At 48.9% G+C, this 18,996-nt stretch overlaps 1 protein-coding gene across 20 annotated transcripts in view; it reads left to right on the top strand.

Moving 5' to 3' along the window:
- PTPDC1 (protein tyrosine phosphatase domain containing 1) overlaps positions 1 to 18,794 on the top strand; it is a 53,448-nt gene extending 34,654 nt beyond the window's left edge. For 3 of the 20 annotated variants that reach the window (XM_082695126.1, XM_082695133.1, XM_082695125.1), the window contains exons 3-10: positions 1,800 to 1,971; positions 3,967 to 4,047; positions 4,265 to 4,383; positions 5,409 to 5,546; positions 7,831 to 9,071; positions 12,055 to 12,240; positions 14,309 to 14,419; positions 16,959 to 18,794. In XM_082695126.1, coding sequence (XP_082551252.1) covers positions 1,800 to 1,971; positions 3,967 to 4,047; positions 4,265 to 4,383; positions 5,409 to 5,546; positions 7,831 to 9,071; positions 12,055 to 12,240; positions 14,309 to 14,419; positions 16,959 to 17,078 — 2,168 coding nt within the window. In that variant the 3' untranslated portion in view covers positions 17,079 to 18,794. Of the gene's footprint in view, positions 1 to 998; positions 1,348 to 1,799; positions 1,972 to 3,966; positions 4,048 to 4,264; positions 4,384 to 5,408; positions 5,547 to 7,830; positions 9,072 to 12,054; positions 12,241 to 14,308; positions 14,420 to 14,940; positions 15,023 to 15,391; positions 15,441 to 16,958 lie in introns of those variants that run through there. The other 17 variants (XM_082695132.1, XM_082695131.1, XM_082695128.1 and 14 more) reach the window with 15 other exon arrangements.
- The last annotated feature ends 202 nt before the right edge of the window (positions 18,795 to 18,996 follow it).

The following is an 18,996-nucleotide window of genomic DNA, read 5'->3' as shown; positions in this document are numbered from 1 at the left end:
AAGGACATGCCCCAGGGCTCAGGTAGGAATTTAGGCACCAAATGAGCTTCTCTGTCTGTCTTATCTGACAGAGCCTATTCAGTTGGGATTGCATTTTAAATGTAGCGTTACTGATGATTAAAATAAAACTGAGCAGACAAAAACGAGCCGTACCTGTGGCAGGAGGTTGTTTCTGTCTGCACATGGCTGAAACACTGTTTGGAGAGACTGAGAGAGACATGGAGACATAGAGACGGGGTGGGGCGAGCCTGACATTCTCGAGGGAGGAGGCGGACGTCAGTGTTAGATTTTCCGTGTTCTTTGTGTCCTTTATCCTCGAGTCGCAGCCGCCTCCTCATCCAGCTCCTGAGAAGAATGTGACACTTAGTGCATTTTTTCCACATGCCTCCACTAAGACATTCCTGAAGCTTCGTTTCCCCCACAGGCAGTGACAAAAGGCACAGAATTGCATCTTTGAGTGAGAGGCACGGCCGGAATCTGTGTTTTCACACTCTGAAGGCAAAAGTATGGAAGCCCGTGTCTTCTGATTGGATCAGCCCTCCAGATGTCTTTATGTGTTCTGTCCAAGTATTTTTTTAGAATAGTTCTGTCGGGAAAATCATAGGGGACTTTCTGGTTTTGAAGAGCTGAGTGGTGTTTTAATACTGTTATGAGGTGTGCTACACATTCTGCTTCCTTACAGTTCACTTCCTGTCCACCCTGGTCCAGGGAGGAGTAGAAAGAGAAGTTTTTTCGGACTGTTCAGAGAATAGATATGAAAGGAATAACAATTGAAACCTTTCAACATGTGTATAAAAGACACAAAATGTGTCATAAACACATTTTTCTAAATTCATTACAGTGCGTTACGTGTCATTCTTTGAGCTGGCAGATCTTTCAGCTGTGTATGAGAAACATAACAGAGTAGTTGCAATTTAGTATAATCTGTTTAAAATACATGTTCCTCCCTCTCTTTGAACAATCTGTCCAAAATGCAATCCATTCATGTGGGATTTTGCCTGTACAGCCCTGAGTGGGAATCAGTAGTTTCTTTGTTCGTCACTATGGAAACAAGTCAGCCTATCCCCGACGGCTGTCAGATCTCGCAGGCTGCCGCTGCCATCCACTCGGCCACAGCTCTTCCCGCTGGGAGCCCAGCCATGCAGGACCTGCCCCGGCGGTGCTCGGCCCTGCCCTTCCTCAGCGCCTTCTTCCAGGGCCGCCGGCACTCATCCTCGGACCCCATCCCGCAGCAGGGCCGGCGCGGCTCGGCCGCCCAGACGCTCTCCTCGGCCTCCCTCCAGGTGATGGTGGCAGTGGCCTCTGTCAGCTGTGCCGAAAGAAACCCAACTTGCCTCCAGAGAAAAAGTAAAAGCCTTTTTCCTCCTTAAAGATTCCTGCAGCTTTGAGTTTAAATTCAGGCTATTGACAGTTCATTCTACATCCTACTTTTTACTGTCTGTTATACTAAGAGCTCCAGTGGACATGTTATAGGAGATAAAGTGATTGAATGTTTTGTGCTTTTGCATTGAAAATGTAATTTTTGAAAAAACTCATTTCGTTGTAAAAGATGTGCTTTTATAGTTTCTTCTTCTACACCACCTGTATGACATGTAGAGATTACTGTGCATGAAAGCCTTTTCTGTATTAAGAGATCATGCACTCAGATGAGAAGGAAAGAGTTTTATTTCTGACAAAATGAAGCGAATGTAGCACCAGCTCGTCCTCTACAGTCCTGAGAGAATATGGAAGCTGTTTCTCATGTTATTATTCCACACGGAGAGTGGAATTTTGAATCCTCCCGTCCTCGTGTGTTCTAGGAAATTCAGGACGTCCGACACCGAAGTATACAAAAGTCGGAGAGCGTTTGCGGCATGTGATTCCTGGACACATGGCCTGCTCCATGGCGTGCGGCGGCAGAGCGTGCAAGTATGAAAACCCGGCCCGCTGGAGTGAGCAGGAGCAGGCCATTAAGGGGGTCTACTCGTCATGGTAAGTGCCATTAAGGGGGTCTACTCGTCATGGTCAGTGAGTCCGCGGCAGGGAGTGGCTGTGGAGGAGGGAGTGTGGGGGGCTGCAGTCCCACCCAGGACCCCACACCCCGCACCCGGCCTTGTGGTTTGATGAGCTCACGCAGGTACTCAGACCCTCATCTGTAAAGTGGAAATAACAAAACCAATCCACAGGGGTTTTTTAATTAAGTGAAATGATTACGTAGAGTACCTTAAAGAAATGGTGGTGAGATAGCTCTTAAATATCAGCAGTCACCAGAAATAATCTAAGAAGGCAGGAGGTTCATACGTGGTTTGTCAGCGTCACACAGGTACACGTCAGCCTCATTTTTCTGTTCCCGTCTTGTGTATGAAAGGGCACGCTTCCCCGCAGATACACCGCCCGCGTGCCTCAGTAGAGAGCCGTGCGCGTTGTTGGCTCAGCAGACAGCATAAGGTGCCTGCGTGGTTGGTGGGACACAGATGTGACTCCTGTGGTGAATCCTTCTGCTTCTTGTTATTCGTAGTAAACTGTCAAGTAGACCTCTTTTGATGCAGTGATATCTCTGATGAATTCTGATAATCAAGCTAAATCACCTTTGTTTGTTTTGTTTTTTCAAGATTTTTCATTTTTTCAAGATGGCACAAGTGGTGGGGAGGGGGGAGGAGCAGAGAGAGAGGGAGGAGCAGACTCCCTACTGAGCAAGAAGCCCAATGTGGGGCTCAATGCGGGGCTCCGTCCCAGGACCCTGAGATCATGGCCTGAGCTGAAGGCAGAGGCTTAACCGACTGAACCACCTGGGCATCCTCCCAAATCACCTTGGAAACCCACAAAGTGGAATTCATGGTTTGAAGAACTCTAGTAGTGAATCATTTTCTGTAGCAAGAATCCATTTCCAAGCTAGACTTTTGTCGACCGGCCTACCTAACTTGAAGCCTGTGCGTGGTGTTAGAGTTGGGGTCTGTGGTCCCAGCCATTCCCCATAGATCGTATTCTAGTCTAAAGAGTATTGTGCGAAATCAAGCAGTAGGCCTGAGGTGTGGTCAGACTGTAAATTACGTATAATATAGCTTGAGATCACAATAATATGTTTGGTTTATTGTTGACCAAACATCTGAGTCTTTTTCATCTGTCATGGTTTCATGGTACTTCTCTCCTCATCTTATGCTAAGTACTACTGAATCTGGGGGAGTCCCCAGCGGGGGGCGTGATATCTTTGGATTGTGCTCTGCTCAGCTGATGTCTCTGTTACTCGTCAGGCTCATGTGACCCATAGCTCCTGACAGACTGCCTGACATGTCTTTCACCAGACTCCTGAGGAGGGGCAGCTGTCTGTTGGGGGGCCTCTGTCCATTTGTCCTCAGGCCAGGCACTGTGCTAGACACTGTCAAATTATTATGTCATCTTCATAAAGCTCCTGGAAAGCAGACGTGGTTTATGTCATCTGTTGATGAAGGAATTGAGGTCCAGAGAGACTAAGTAACCTACTATCCAGCTAGAAGTAGAAAAGCCAATATTTGAAACCAGTAATGATTCCAAAGCCCATATGTTTTGCCGAATTAGAATAACTCAGCATTTATTCATCACCATATGCCAGGATTTGTGCTAAAGGCTTACACCCACATTGTGTTGAATTCTCATGCCAGCCCTGTGAGGAAGGCGTTACCCCTACTTGACATAATAGGTAACTGAGGGGCAGAATTACCTTTGGTGCCCAACGAGGTTCCTCCACCATACCCACTAGAGTCTCTTGAGAGTCCTTGAAATCACACTGCCAGAGTCCATGAATACTTTATATCCTGGAATTTTTCCCAGAGATTCAGGAGCCTTAGAGCCCTCATGATGCAAAATTGAAGCCAGAATCTGTATAAGAAAATTGTGTCCAGAATTGTTAAAATCAAAGAAAAAGTAGGGACTTGATATCTCATTCTCTTAGTTTTTAGAACTGGAACATTCCAAGTTTTATGCATCTCACCAGCCCCTCCCCCCTCCTAGGGTCACTGAGAATATCCTGGCCATGGCTCGCCCGTCCACAGAGCTCCTCGAGAAGTATGGCCTCATTGAGCAGTTCCAAAGGTAAATGCCATGTCGTTGACACACTCGCTAAGCCAGTTCTTGTTTTCTAGTCCGTTGCTTTTGACTCCAAATAGTCGAACAATAGGCAGTGGAGAGCTTATTTCAGTTAGGAAATTGAGGTTTTAAGAGTGATTAATAATGTTTATTAATGCCAAAAATGCTTGATTTTTTTAAAATGTGCTCTCAGTATGATGACTTTTTTCTTTTCTCCTGTAAGTCATGGCATAAAAACAGTCATCAACCTGCAGCGCCCTGGCGAGCATGCCAGCTGTGGGAACCCTCTGGAACAAGAGAGTGGCTTCACATACCTTCCTGAAGCTTTCATGGAGGCTGGCAGTAAGTCCCTCCACCTCCCCTCCATGAGGTACCGAGAAGGGCCCCCAGACTTGTCGGCTCAGCTCTTTCATCACAGGGTGATAGAATGACCACTTTTGGGGGCTGGGAGGGCACAGTGGGGGCGGCGGGCTCCCTCCAGGGAAGATGAGCTGACTGATTCTAGATAATGCCACCGTTCTTCTCGTTCTTCTCGGGTGGTGCTGCTCAAAGTACAGGATTTCTTTTGTCCTGGGAGAGGGATCTCGGGAGGAGCCCCATAGAAACAATGCCCGCATTAGTTACCATAACAGGACACTGGCCCTGCTGCTCGGGCCCCCCCACCTCCAGGAGTCCCTGTTTTTGCTTCACATATGGGCCTCGCATGCTTAGCGAGTTCCCACTTGTCCGGGTCACACAGCGTACACCCAGCAGCAGGATTGGAACACAGGACTCACTCGTGCTTTCCCTGCTGCCCAGCTCTGATTCTGGGCAGAACACGGGGACTTTTCATGCAGCAGCCCCAGAAGTCCCTGTCTTGGGAGCCTGGGACCGAGCCACCGAACGTGTGCCATTCAGAACCAGGCTGGGAGGGACCAACCCTGGCCGCTTTTGCAACTTGTTTTTAAGAACTGTGTGTTTAGCTCTTTTTGTCTCTGCTGGTGGGAAGTCTGAGTGTACCCACCTTGTGCCATTTATCAGTCCTTTGAACGCATTTCCATGCTTGAACAAAGTGCCATGCTTTCTCTCTGTAGCTGAGTCATTTGGGCCAAGGTCATGGACTTTATTAATTTGCAATCCTGTTTCACCTTAATTCTTTCTGGCTGAGTTTTAGCAGGAAATATCTTAAGTAATATAGAGTGTGCTTTGTAAGAAATGTTAACAATGAACTTACTGGAAATATAAAAACCCTATTATTTTAGGCCTCTGCAACTAGTCTTACAGCTTTACACTTTTCATGAATTCACTCACCTTCTTCAGATGGCTATGCAAGTACTTTTCCTGTATGTTCATTGTTTTTTCCTGTTTTCTTTTTTTTCATTGCCCAGTTTATTTCTACAATTTTGGATGGAAGGATTATGGTGTAGCATCACTCACCACCATCTTGGATATGGTGAAGGTGATGACATTTGCCTTACAAGAAGGAAAAGTAGCGGTCCATTGTCATGCAGGGCTTGGTCGAACAGGTAAATAAATTCTAGGAAGTAGATGTATTATCTTGTAGAATATTTAAACATGTAAAGAATAGTATTTCATAATTCTAGAGGATAATATTTTTCAGAATCCTATCAAAGTTTTGGAGCCAAATGGTAGAAGCCACTGAAAAAAATTGGAAATATCTTAAATAAGTAGTTGCAGTGATCCTTTATTTGTGAGAGTGTTTTTGAGAGACTTAAGCCAGAAAAGTCGTCATATTTACTGAACAGATGGGTTTTTACAGCCTCACCAAGTGACCACCCTGGTTTTTCTTCTTCGAAGGAAACAACCCTAACGCTTTATTTATACTAGGTAATGTCTTATAAAAATGTAATTTTCCTTAACCAAAATAATGAAAATAGAAAGCATTGTTTTAGTTGTTGTGTTCTAAGCACTTTACACTCGCTGGTTTTTTTTTTAAGTCTTTAACAACGTGAGTTTTGAAGGAGGTTAAGTAATTTGCTACATTGAGTAAGTGACAGAGCCAAGATTTAAATTCACGGCTGGAAGGATTTTATTTGTGGAGGGAATCTCTCTGTGCCTAAAATTCTATATAAAAATCAATGAGTTTACTTACAAATACAGCACGTCTCAATGCAGTGCTGATACAGGGACAAAAATAAATATCATAAGGTTAGAATATAAATTGTCATCGGGTGCAGCCAGACTCCTGAGCTCAACACTGCCCACAGTGTACCTGTGTACCTGCTTCCAGGCCTCCCACCTGCTTGGGAGTGTGTTTGGGGCGGGGGCTCAGTTCTGCCCGAGAACAACAGCTCTTAGGGTCCAGCGAAAACCTCACTATTCCTGGCGATTCCACATGACAGCACTGCGGATACTTCTTACACCAAAGTGCCAAGTCCTGGTGAGAAAGATTTGTGGCACGATGCCCCTGCTGGGAACCGTGCAGTTTGCAGAGGTCCTGATTTTCATGTGTAACGTGATGAACAAACTTGGTGAATCACACAGATGTCTGCTGATTTGCCTTTCATCTTGATATTAGTTAACTGTCAAAGTTGGGTTAATTGATTAATCATCACCATTATGTTATTCATTTTAATTTAATATTAATTAACAAGAATAATGTTTATAACATTAAGGTTGTCTCCTTTAGTAAAAAGTATTTATAGAATAAAGTTATATCTTGGTCTGGAGAAAAGCACTGTTAGTATAGATAAAAGTCCAGAAATAAACTTCAATATGAATAATCCCCAAAGAAAAAAATGCCTGAAAAGGAAGAATGCCAGGCTGGGAATGTGGCAACAATTCTGCAAAGATGGCAGAAGTGGAAAGTAAGTGTGCAGTCAGGGCCGGTAATGGAGTGAACTGTGCTCGGGCTCCTTGTCCTCTTTAGACCAACTTTAACAGGGATGAAAGCAAATCCTGCTCTATTTCCTGCTCTGAATTGCTTTTAAAATATTCCTTCCAGTCAATCCATACCTTCCCCTAACCCCCTTTCACTCCCTCAGGCCCTCACCACGCTTTCTGTCTCATCCCCTCACCACACTCCTTCCTTCAACACCTCACTACCTTCTCTCCCTCATCCCTTCACCACACTCTCTCCCTCAACTTCACCATACTCTCCCTCTTCCCCTCACCCCTGCTCACCCCTCATCCCCCTCACCACACTCTCTCCCTCACCACTCTCTCTCTCTCCCCCACCCCCTCACCTCCTCTTACTCCCTCATCCCCTCACCACACACTCACTCCCAGCCCCTCACCATACTCTCTCCCTCAACACTTCACCACACTCTCCCTCATCCCCCTTACCCACATTCATTTCCTCATCCCCTCTCCCCTGCTCACTCCCTCATCCCCCTCACTACTCTCCAATCCCTTCACCACACTCCCTCATCCCCCTCACCTTATTCCTTCCCTCATCCCCCCACACCCTCTCTCTCAACACTTCACCACACTCTCTCCCTCGTCCCCCTCAGCACACACTTCCTCATTCCCTCACCACTCTCTCCCTCATCCCCTCACCACACTACCATTGCCTCACCCCCTCTGACTCCCTCATCCCCCTCACTACTCTCGAATCCCTTCACCACACTCACTCCCTCTCAGGGTACAGAGATAACTGTGGGTTCTCGGGGGAGAAGGGACATATAGACAAGTGAATAAACACTTGTACAAGAAGTCAGTAAGTTATAATTGTCCTTAAAATGGTCCTTTATATGGTTTCCTAATGCATATTCAAAATTTAAATCTTAGAGAGTGGTAAATAAGTAAGTTATAACTTTTTCATACCAGTCTTCTCTTCTTCACCCCTAGGCGTTTTAATAGCATGTTACTTGGTTTTTGCAACAAGAATGACCGCTGACCAAGCAATTATATTTGTTCGGGCAAAGCGACCCAATTCCATACAAACTCGAGGACAGCTGCTCTGCGTCAGGGAGTTTACTCAGTTTCTGATTCCTCTTCGCAATATATTCTCTTGCTGCGACCCCAAAGCGCATGCCGTGACTTTAGCACAGTATCTTATTCGCCAGCGGCATCTGCTTCACGGGTATGAGGCCCGACTCCTGAAACACGTACCCAAAATTATCCACCTCGTCTGCAAATTGCTGCTGGACTTAGCCGAGAACAGGCCAGTGGTGACGGCAGAGGTGGCAGAAGTGCCCAGCCTGTCCGCTGAGATTGAGAAGACGGTTTCTGAGATGATCACCCTGCAGCTGGATAAGGAGTTGCTGAGGCAGGGCAGCGACGCATCCGACTGCTTCCCCGCCACCGCGGTGGCCACGGATTTTGAGAATCAGGATGTGATTCTTTCCAGCGAGCAAGGGATTGACCCTCTCTGGAAGAGGCGGAATGTCGAGTGCCTTCAGCCCCTGACTCACCTGAAGAGGCGACTCAGCTACAGTGACTCAGATTTAAAGAGGGCCGAGATGCTTCTGGAACACGGGGAGACTCCGTGGACGGGGCCTGCCCAGGCCTTGCTTGGCCGTAACCCCAGGCCGCAGAAGCCCGTAAGCCACTGTTACACCCCCCAGTCTCCACAGCTTGAGCCAAGTAAGGAAACGCTTGTCCGAAATACATTCTCTTTCTGGAATCAGGCGAAATTTGGAGGCCTGGAAGGACTCAAAGATGAGGAGTCACCGCTTTTCCATAGGGAGACTGTTGCAAAGGAAGTACAGCGGAGTCGAACCTTCTCTTCGGGTGTTTCAGGTTTATACAACCCTAGGGAGCCAGTTACAGCGAACCTTGCAGATACCCCGACGGAATCAGACAGTTCTCCCCAGCAAGTGCCCCGCTGTCAGTACGAAACTCCCGCTGGTTGCTGCTCCGACACGCCCCGCAGGCCCCTGGACTGTGGCTTCAGCCCCAAAGCACCCTTTTCTGGCGGACGCAGCCAAGCCCAGGACAGCAGAGATGTGTCCGCAGCTGCTGCACAGAGTGTTGTGCAGTCTGGACTGAGTGCCGAAGCCAGGAGAGTACTGGCAGCCAAAGCCCTGGCAAGCTTAGATGAGTTGGCAGAGAAGGAGGAGGTGAAGAGGAAGGTAGAAATGTGGCAGGTACTTGTATCTCATTTAATTATGCATGGGGGGTACTCATGTCAGAGCAAAAACGGAATACGTTTTACCAAATTGAAGGGTTGTGGGAATTTGAAGACCTGTTTCGGTAATACCTGACTTCGGAACCTCGGGTTTCTCAGTGTCTGTGTGAAAGAGAGCGCGCAGTGCTTGGCACTTAGCCGGGTCCTCCGAGCAGGGCACTGATGTCCAGGCCTGTGGCGGCTTCTTGCTTTCCTGCTGGCTTTGTGGGACAGACAGACCACAGCAGACAGCTTTAGGAACTGACTTGAGCATCTCTAACCTGGATCTGGGGTGGGGGACACACTTGGAGAATCACTGACAGAGAGACATGAGTAAAATCAGAGAAAACTCTTGTCCAAAGTCTCCCAAGCAAGTGTTGAGTAAGGTCAGGACGCGCGATGGCTGCTGTCCGCTCGGCTCCCCTTCCTGCAGACCTCCCGGCGCTCCCGTGTGGCCACGGTCAGATTCCACAAAGCACTGGGAGCGAGCCGCAGAGTACCTTTGTGTCGTTAGTTTTCTTAAAGAGATGTTATTTATTTATATAGCGCGAACGAGAGAGGTGTGGGGGCAGGGGCAGAGCGAGGGAAAGGGTCCCAGACTCCGCGCCACGCCTGACCTGGGGCTCCGTCTCATGAGCCTGAGCGCACAACCTGAGCCGAAATGGAGTCAGAAACTGAACTGTCTGAGCCACCCAGGCACCCCTGTGCCATTTGTTTTACCCAAAGTTGTGTCTTTGGGGTCCATTCCTGGGCTTTTACTTACATTAGAATGTACAGTTATAAATTTTAACCCCTCTTTATGGTGTATTTTCATTAGAAACAGTCTTAAATCAGTTGTGCTCTTCACCCTGAATGAACAACTGGTGTACACAAAAGGTCTTAACCACCTAGTTACCAGAAACCAGTCAACTGCCCACATGGTGGGGCTGACCTGGGCAGGCCTGGCTCAGTGAAATCTGGACTCGTCGGTCTGTAATGTCCTGCGAATTATCTATGTGGCTGCTCCTCTGTATTCTTCATTAATTAAGCAAGATGTGTACACTTTTTAGGAGGGTCAGAACCTTCCAGATGCAGAGATGGGAAAACTAGGCCAGAGCCTTGCACCCACCTACAGCTGTGGGACTGCAGAGCACGTGCACGTCTGTCGGAACTGCAGGTGTTTGCTGAGCAAAGACGTAGAGATACTGACTTCCCACAACGTGAAGTATTTTTTCTTATTCCAAACGGAACAGGACTTTGGGTCCTTCTGGCTGCTCAGTCTGCGAGCCCTTCCTTTGCAACCCCGTAGCCAGGAGAGCTAGTGGTCGGACCCCTCAGAGGTCAGCCTAGTGGGTGGGACTGTTGGAGCACAAAATACAAAAGCATTTTCCAGAGGTGAACATGACCCTTTTGTTTGGATAGGCTTGCCCTTTGCTACACTGTCTGGATTTTATTATGAGTCTTTCAGCAGTAAAACAACCTAGCTGAGTTCTGGAAGGAGTCCAGAGCTATGATTTGGGCGGCACCGCGCTGCCTGTGCCCCTGCTGGGACCTCTCTTGGCTGCTGCGTCACCTGCTCTCACGGTGACCTGGAGGGCAGAGGATACCCTAAGATTCTTCTTTAATCTTCACAACCCTTATGAATTAAGGATCACAGATAGGGAAGCTGAGGGTCACAGGGGTCAAGACACGTGCTCAGGATCATGTGGCCTGAATGTGGCTGGGCGGGGATGCAGCTCATGGGTTTAACGGTTTGCTCAGCCCCCTGGAGGATTTCAGAAAACAGAGTAACCAGCATTTTCCTGGGAGGGCCTTAGTTGTGCTGCTCTGCCAAGCTTCTGGTTACTGCAGAGCCGATCGGCTGTTGTGTGACCCATGGGGACCGGGGCCTCCACACAGCTAAACACAGTGGCTTCTTTATGAGAGAATAAAGAGGAACCAGAGGAACCCAGAGCCAGAGGACCCTGGCAGCAGAGCAGGACCATCACAACAGGGGTCAAGCAAAACCCAGGGAACGCCGCTGCACTGTGCTGCTTTGGGCTCCTGGCCAGGTACCCTCTTCCCTAGGCCCGCACTTCTGCCGTCAGGGCCCTGCTGCGGGTGCTGTAGGAATTGGATCGGCCGCCCGCTACAGGCTGTCCCGGTCTGAGTCTTATGAACGACCCAAAGCGTGAATGAATGAATGTGAAATTCTGATCCTTATTCCTGTAGCACACATACACTTTATTTAGAAGTTATTAGAAGAAGTTAGAATTCTTCCTGTTTGCTGCTCTCTGCGAGGTAAACTGTTAGGGCCTCCTGCTTTTAACTTGTCTCGAGCATTTGGGACATGGGCCAGACTCGCTCGTCCCCTCTGCTGTCCAGGCTCAGGGTGTGGGGCTGACTCTGTGTCCGAGCCTGCATGCGACTGTGGAAAGGAACGTGAGACAGGTGTGTCTGCCACAGTGGCAGACTTCAGCACTTTTCTGGGGCCCGTTTTGAAGGTTTAGTCAGCTTTTCCTCGTCCCAGGGTAATTTGTGAATGTTGCCGTATATATGCCTTCTCGTCTGCCGTTCTGCTTCCTCACAGTATGTCTGTTTTTGTTGCGAGGAACCTAAAAATGAAGGCTCCCTCTTCCTGAACAGTATCTGTGGTTTCAGAGTAGGGAGAAAGCTTAGCATTTAGGCCAGCTGAGCCCCCTCTCTGAGGGAGCTTTAATGCACACGTGGGGCTGGGGTCAGCTTCACAGAGGGAAACTGAGGCTTGGAGAGACTCAGCATCTCAGCCTATGTGCCACCTGGAGGTTGGGGGCACTGGGAGGGGTCCCTGTCCACGCTGAGCCTAAGACTGTCACTCGTGGACAGCCTGAGGGCCATCAAACCTCAAATGGTGCTGCCTCCCTGCCCCCCCCGCTCACCCCTCCCCCTTCTCCGTTCCCTCTCCCTCCTCCTTCCTCCATCTCCCCTCCCCGCTCCCGTTTTCCTTTTTCTTCCCTTCTTTGTAGAAAGAACTAAATTCCCGAGATGGAGCTTGGGAAAGAATATGTGGCGAAAGGGACCCTTTCGTCCTGTGCAGTCTCATGTGGTCCTGGGTGGAGCAGCTGAAGGAGCCCGTGATCACCAAACAGGACGTGGACACGCTGCTCGGCAGCCACGCGGACACCGCGGACGCGCTGTCTCTGCTAGAGAAGGTAAAGAGGCTGTGGGGCGGCTACCGTTAACCACGGGCCTTAGCATAGGCTTCGTGCACAGAAGTCCATTCTAAAGAAGGGGACTGGGGCGGAATCCCGGGTCTGGGCCTGATTTAGGTTCTTCCAAGGTAAGAAGAAATGCACGCCCAGCATCACATGTTGAAGATACAAAGCCAGATGAGAACACCCGTAAGCCCAGCGGCCCCACCGTGAACATCTGCAAGTCCTTTCTGTCAAACTTAGTGCATTTGTTACTATGGTCAAGGACAACCATATACTTCATTTTTTTTAATGATTTATTATTTTTTATTGACATATAATGTATTATTGGTCCCAGGGGTGCAGGTCTGTGAATCGCCAGGTTTACACACTTTACAGCACTCACCATAGCCCATACCCTCCCCAGTGTCCATAACCCCACCCCCCCTCCCTCCTCCTTCTGGCTACCCTCAGTTTGTTTTGTGAGATGAAGAGTCTCTGATGGGTTGTCTCCCTCCCCGATCCCATCTTGTTTCATTGATTCCTTTCCTACCTCCCCAAACCCCCATGTTGCCTCTCAACTTCCTCAGGGAAATTATATGATAATTGTAATTGTCTTTCTCTGACTTATTTCACTTAGCGTAATACTCTCTAGTTCCATCTAAGTCGTCGCAAATGGCAAGATTTCATTTCTTTTTTTTTTTTTTTAACATTTTTTTTATTTATTTGACAGAGAGAGATCACAAGTAGGCAGAGAGGCAGGCAGAGAGGAGGAAGCAGGCTCCCTACTGAGCAGAGCGCCCAATGCAGGGCTCAATCCCAGGATCCTGGGATCATGACCTGAGCTGAAAGCAGAGGCTTTTAACCCACCGAGCTACCCAGGCGCCCCAAGATTTCATTTCTTTTGATGGCTGCATAGTATTCCATTGTGTATATATATACCACATCTTCTTGATCCATTCATCTGTTGATGGACATCTAGGTTCTTTCCATAGTTTGGCTGTTGTGGACATTGCTGCTATAAACATTCGGGTGCACGTGCCCCTTCGGATCACTACATTTCATATACTTCATTTTTTAGACAGAGACACGGATGCTCGTACACAGGCGCGCGTGCCTTCACAGATGAGGATGCCCTGGATCCAGAGTCTGTTTCGTAGTCTGCCCTCTCGCCCCTGTGTGACGGAATGAGAGAGGTCACCCCTGGGGCAGCGGCCAGGCCCTCGTCGGGTCATAATTTCTGTTTTCCCTTCCGTTCATCTCCACGGCCCAGGATGAGGCCCTGTCTCTCAGGAAAGGCAGGCAGAGTGTGTGAGAGAAGGACTTGAACTCCGGTGGCTCTGCACACAGCTCACACCCGTCTGGCACAAGGCGCCCACCGCACCTTCCCCATCCTTTACCCCGACCCCCACACGTGGGGTGTTTTCATCATTTCAGCTTTTTACTCTGGTAGCCATCCCTGGAGTGACCGCTTGTGCTTGCAGGTTTTCTGCGTTTGCGGTTAGGCCCTCAGAGTAGATTCCCAGAAACATAGTCAGTGGCGCTTGGGCGAGTGTGCCAACACGTGGTGGCTCCAGAGGTGAAGGGTTTCTTCTGCTTCTCTAAATCAGCACGGGGAGTCGAGTCGGACACGTTCCTCGGGCACCTTTCCCTGAAGTTCTGTCCTCCCTCTGCAGCTCTTGCCATAGGCAGGGCGTGCCCGTACCGACGCTGGCCACCCGCCACTAGTCCGTGTACCACCGTGGCACGTCAGCATCCGTCAGCGGACCCAAAACAGTGTGTACAGAAACAAGTGGGTCCTCTCATCAGTTCACTGCAAGGAAGAAGTTTGGTTTGAGATTGCACTTGTGTTCATATCCAGTTATGCCTTATGTACCAACTCAGCAGCTTTGATTGTATCTCCCCGAAAGCTTTTCAGATTGTATGAACACGTAACAGGAAGCATTGGCGGAGCCCTTGGTAGAGAGTTTGGTGTTTGTGGTTACGCGTACTTGGTCGCACATCAGCTCCTGGCTATGCAGTTCCTTTGAGCTTATGTCTTGAGGCATTTTTCAAACCACTTGTTTGATTTTAATTTCTGCAAACACAGGGCCAGCACCAGACCATTCTCTGCGTGCTGCACTGCGTTGTGAGCCTGCAGGCGATCCCTGCCGACGTGGAGGAAGCCATCCTCACCCGCGCCATTAAAGCCTTCACCAAGGTGGGTCACATGCTGCTGTCGGCATAAGCACAAATCAGAATCCAGAGTCCCCTCACCTGCTCTAAAATAAAATTCAGTATGTTTTTCCATAATGGAAATGTGTTGGACACTTCTCAAACGTAGTCGTAGACATTGGCCAAAAAATAGTAGTTTCTCAACAGTGATATTAGAAAAAACTGAACTGTGGGGGTTTTGAAGGAGAACATTGAAACAAAGAGCTTTCATACAGAAACAAGTGGATGTGGAGAAAATGATTTGAAATCAGGTGCCAAGTAGGAGAGATTCTTTTCTGGGTGAGCCCATTCTACTTTGGGCCTAAACACATAACTGACCCCTGAGAACTCAGCATCAGTGACCCGGGACCCTGCCCTAGTTGGCAAATCAAAGCAGAAGGTAATAAAAGAGTTTCTTTTCTGTGCACACCTTTTGGCTTGCAGCAGTCCGTCCTGGCTGAAGCAAGAACCAGGGCTGTGCCGGGAGAAAAGGCTCTGGTCAGCCTTTCAGTCTGGTTCCTCTCATAGGGAACGTGACCCTGTCCTGAGGCCCAGAGCCCAGCTTCTCCCCGTCTGCGGTAAACAGGAGTGAGGCTGCCACTTACTGTTCGTGCAGCTGGCCGCGGCGCCCCCCAGCGCTCCAGAGCGTGCCCTTGCAGGCGTCCGGCAAGCGTCGGGGTCACTCTCGGGAGCTTTGCGGCTCCAGGTCTCTCCTCAGCAGTTTCCACAGCCAGCAGCTCAGTTGTCCTCTGCACCTTACCCGGATGTCGTCACAGACCGCGAGGCCACCAGCCCTTGGGGAGGGTTGCAGTTGGGTGCTTAGTAAAGTGAACGATTCACACCATTATTAATGTTAATGAGAGGTTTTTCAGGTAGGATAAACAATGTAGTGAAATTTCTGAATTTAAGTGAAAAACTCCTTAGTATTGGTTTCTCTGAATGTGGTAGGAATTCTTTTTCATTTCTGTTGGCCTTTTAGGGGGATCCTGATGGAAAGTTCAACCTAGCAGTTGTCCAAATCCAGCTTTGAAAAGGTTGGGAGACATTTATGGGCATTTGCCCTGTACACATCTTATGAACAGAGAGCCTGGCCACTCTCGTTCTGCGCCAGCTCTTCAAGGAGGCTGTACAGCAGCTGCTTCCAGTGTGACAAGGGTCCTGTTTCCCTTCAGCCAGAGCTTCCCAGGCCTGCGACCCCTCAACAAACACTGGGGTCACCTGCACTCAGAAAGACTAGCTAGGATGCAGAGCCCCTGCTTGTGTGGCCCACAACTCTTTGGGGGACAGGGGGCTTGGAGGGCGAGGACAACCGTGTGATTGTGACACACATGCTGTCTGGTGTCATAGAGTTTTTTGTCTCTGACCCGGCTGTCTTGTGTCCACAAACATGTTGGCCAGGCCCAGACCCTCTGCAGCACTGCCCAGGGAGCCACAGTTTCTGTTGGAGTGGGAGTGGGCAGACGAGTGGGAATTGCTCTGCTTCTCTGTCCTCCTGTCACTCGACCCTGCAGCCTGCTGAACTTGGGCCAACAGCCCAAATACAGGGACTCAGTGTGTCCCCACTCTAGAGCAAAGCAACGAACTTCCATGAAAGATCTCTTTGGCCAGCAAACATGTGAGCCTCTCATGTTCACAGCTCCCAGAAACGCCAAGGCGGTGGGCATTGTGATGTGCACGTCACAGAGGTTGGGTGTGAACCGGGCTGGCAGAAAGCAGGGCTCCGGGCGGGGGTTGCCACAGGGCAGCTCTTACAGCTGGCGAGTGTTGTTTTGATAGATGCCTTCCCTTGTGCCCGCGGCCGTTAGTCTCCAGACTCGACACTCTGCCCTCACAGCTGCCTGGCTTCATGACGACCTATGAGGACACATGTCCAGGCTGGGGGTTTCAGTTTTTGAGTTTTCGTTCATGAGTTTGGTATTGACATGATTGGCAGTTCTAATATAGTCTTTCAATTAGTGTTGATGTGTGAGCTGTGTTGTGTATGCTGTGCGTTGTATGTAATTGTGTTTGGAAGTCAGAGTTTTTCTCCACCTTCCTTTCTTTTTTTCTTTTTTTTTTTTTAATTTAAGATTTTATTTATTTATTTGAGAAAGAGCATGAGAAGAGAGAGGTCAGTGGAAGAAGCAGACACCCTGCCTAGCAGGGAGCCCGACGTGGGACTCGATCCCAGGACTCTAGGATCATGACCTGAGCCAAAGGCAGTCGCTTGACCCACTGAGCCACCCAGGCGCCCCTCCACCGTCCTTTCTCTTCTCCCCAAATCAGCTGATTAAAATTCTGCTACTGTGGGGCGCCTGGGTGGCTCAGTGGGTTAAGCCGTTGCCTTCGGCTCAGGTCATGATCCCAGGGTCCTGGGATCGAGTTCCGCATCGGGCTCTCTGCTCAGCAGGGAGCCTGCTTCCCCCACTCTCTCTCTCTCTCTCTCACTCTCTCTCGCTCTGCCTGCCTTTCCATCTGCTTGTGATATCTCTCTGTCAAATAAATAAATAAAATCTTAAAAAAAAAAAATCTGCTACTGTGTCCTGAGTCTATTCATTCTTTGTCAGCAGGTTAATTTTGACTCTGAAAATGGACCAGTAGTTTACAACACCCTAAAGAAAATATTTAAGCACACACTGGAAGAAAACAGGAAAATGATGAAAGCTGGCCCTCAGCCTGATGTTTAGTGACGCTTCCCGGCGCTTCCCTGGTGGCTGGCGGACACCTCAGACCCGGGGACCCAGATGGCTTTTCTGCGCACAGATGAGCAGGTTGGAGCCTGGAGCCACCTCGTCTCATAGCACTTTATCTCAGACGCGCTTGGTTTGGTTTGCGCTAAGGACACCCATTTCTGTTGGAAGCAACTATTTATTTTAAAATATCCTCAAGCTACATTTTTGTGCTGAAAAATTGCCGTAACGTTGGTGCCACTTTTTTATATTTATTTAACTGAATTAATATTGCTTTATTAATATGTAAGTATGTGGTGTTTACATCTTTATTCTTTTTGACATTTTGGAAACCGTTGTAACTCTTTTTTTCCAGAACAGTTATTTTGTCAATGTAATCCTTGCTGGAGCTTTTTACCAAATAGGTGATTCTGGTAGTAAAACCTCACTGTGGATCCATCCCCCTGATCCAGGACCTAAGGACGTCACAGAGTGTCTTAAGCTGTTTTGTATTTGTTAATAAGAAGGCTATTGATACGACATTTTTTAAGGATTTTTTTTTAATTTACAGATTTTTTGTTTTTTCTTTTTAAAAACACATCATAGGATTTCTCAGAGTGATTTAATGATTTAGTTTTGTGTTGAAGGTTGACTGAGGTGGTGGGATTTTTTACGACAGGAAGTAGACTTGCTCTTGGTTAGGCTTCCAGACTCCCGTGCCGACCCCCACTGTCACAGGAAGCAGGAGCGCCTCTGAGCACCTCCAGCCCGATGGCCACCAAACAGCATCTTCACAGAGGAACAGGGGCCACAGTGGGCGGTGTGGGCAGCTGCTTCGACTCCGCAGGGAGGACCAGTGGGCGGGGACAGGCTCAGTGCAGCAGCGTGACCACCAGCCCACACCTCCCACGTCTGCCCTTCAGGGACCCCGTGATCTCAGGGCCCTGTCTGCGGCCACTTGTCACTCGGAGAACTAAGAGTCTTAAACTAAATGTGGTACATGTAGACCGCACTCACCCTTGGGCCCAAGATAAGAAACAAGTGAACTAGTTACAGCCTAACTAGTTCTCTGTGGACTGAACCGTCTTTCAGCAGTGGAAGCTGTGATGAGTGTGTGCAGTGCCAGAGGTCAGGTCACAAGGAGGGCCCTCATTTTTCCCAGTAAATGTGATACTCATCTAACTGATTTCATACTAAGGCAATGACTTAATTTTAGAGACAGAATTTCGGGGGAAGCGAGCCTGACCACGGATGAGTCTGCCCACCTCCTGCACCTCCTAATCAGGCGCTGGCGCATCGGGAATATCGTCATCCTTGGCGGTCTTACGAACTCTGGTGGCAAGTGCTGTTGCCTCCCACACTGTTTCAGTTTTCTTAGGAAACCAGATCCAGTGAATTTTAATGAACCGGATACCCGTTCCTGAAATGTCTCATTTTTAAGTGCCTGAAAGGGAAAGGAAGAAAAGATTACATTTTATCCAAAGGTACATTACAAAAAGTGGGTTTTTTACCCAAAAAGATATTTACTGTCATTACTGTCAGTCTCACATGGGCAGGTGCCAGCACGGCTCATTGGACAAGTGGCTGTTGGCCTGTGTGTCTGAGATGGTCCCGTGCAGCCCCGATGTGACCATGGCATTGCGCCAGACTGAGGAAGAGAGCTGGTGGGAGAAGCGAATCGGCTGTCTGCAGGCTTTGTATGTATTGGAATAAAAGTGAAAAGAACAACCCACAGCCCTCGTATATCTTTAGCTTGGAGCTCCTGATGACACAGTTGTGGCTGGTGACGGGACGGTCCTGATGGGCGGACTGGGTCATGGGCTGGACGTCAGCCAGGCTCTGGTCGGTCCCAGCTCTGTTGTCCAGATGAGCAGGCGGGGACGGGAGGAGGGAGGAGAGCTCAGGAGGAGCGGGTGCGCGGAGTCTGTAAGGCCCG

The sequence above is a fragment of the Mustela nivalis genome (genome assembly GCF_964662115.1).
Source record: "Mustela nivalis genome assembly, chromosome: 13".
Lineage (NCBI taxonomy): Eukaryota > Metazoa > Chordata > Mammalia > Carnivora > Mustelidae > Mustela > Mustela nivalis.
Note: the sequence above shows the minus strand (reverse complement) of the source record. Positions and strands in the feature narration are given on the sequence as shown.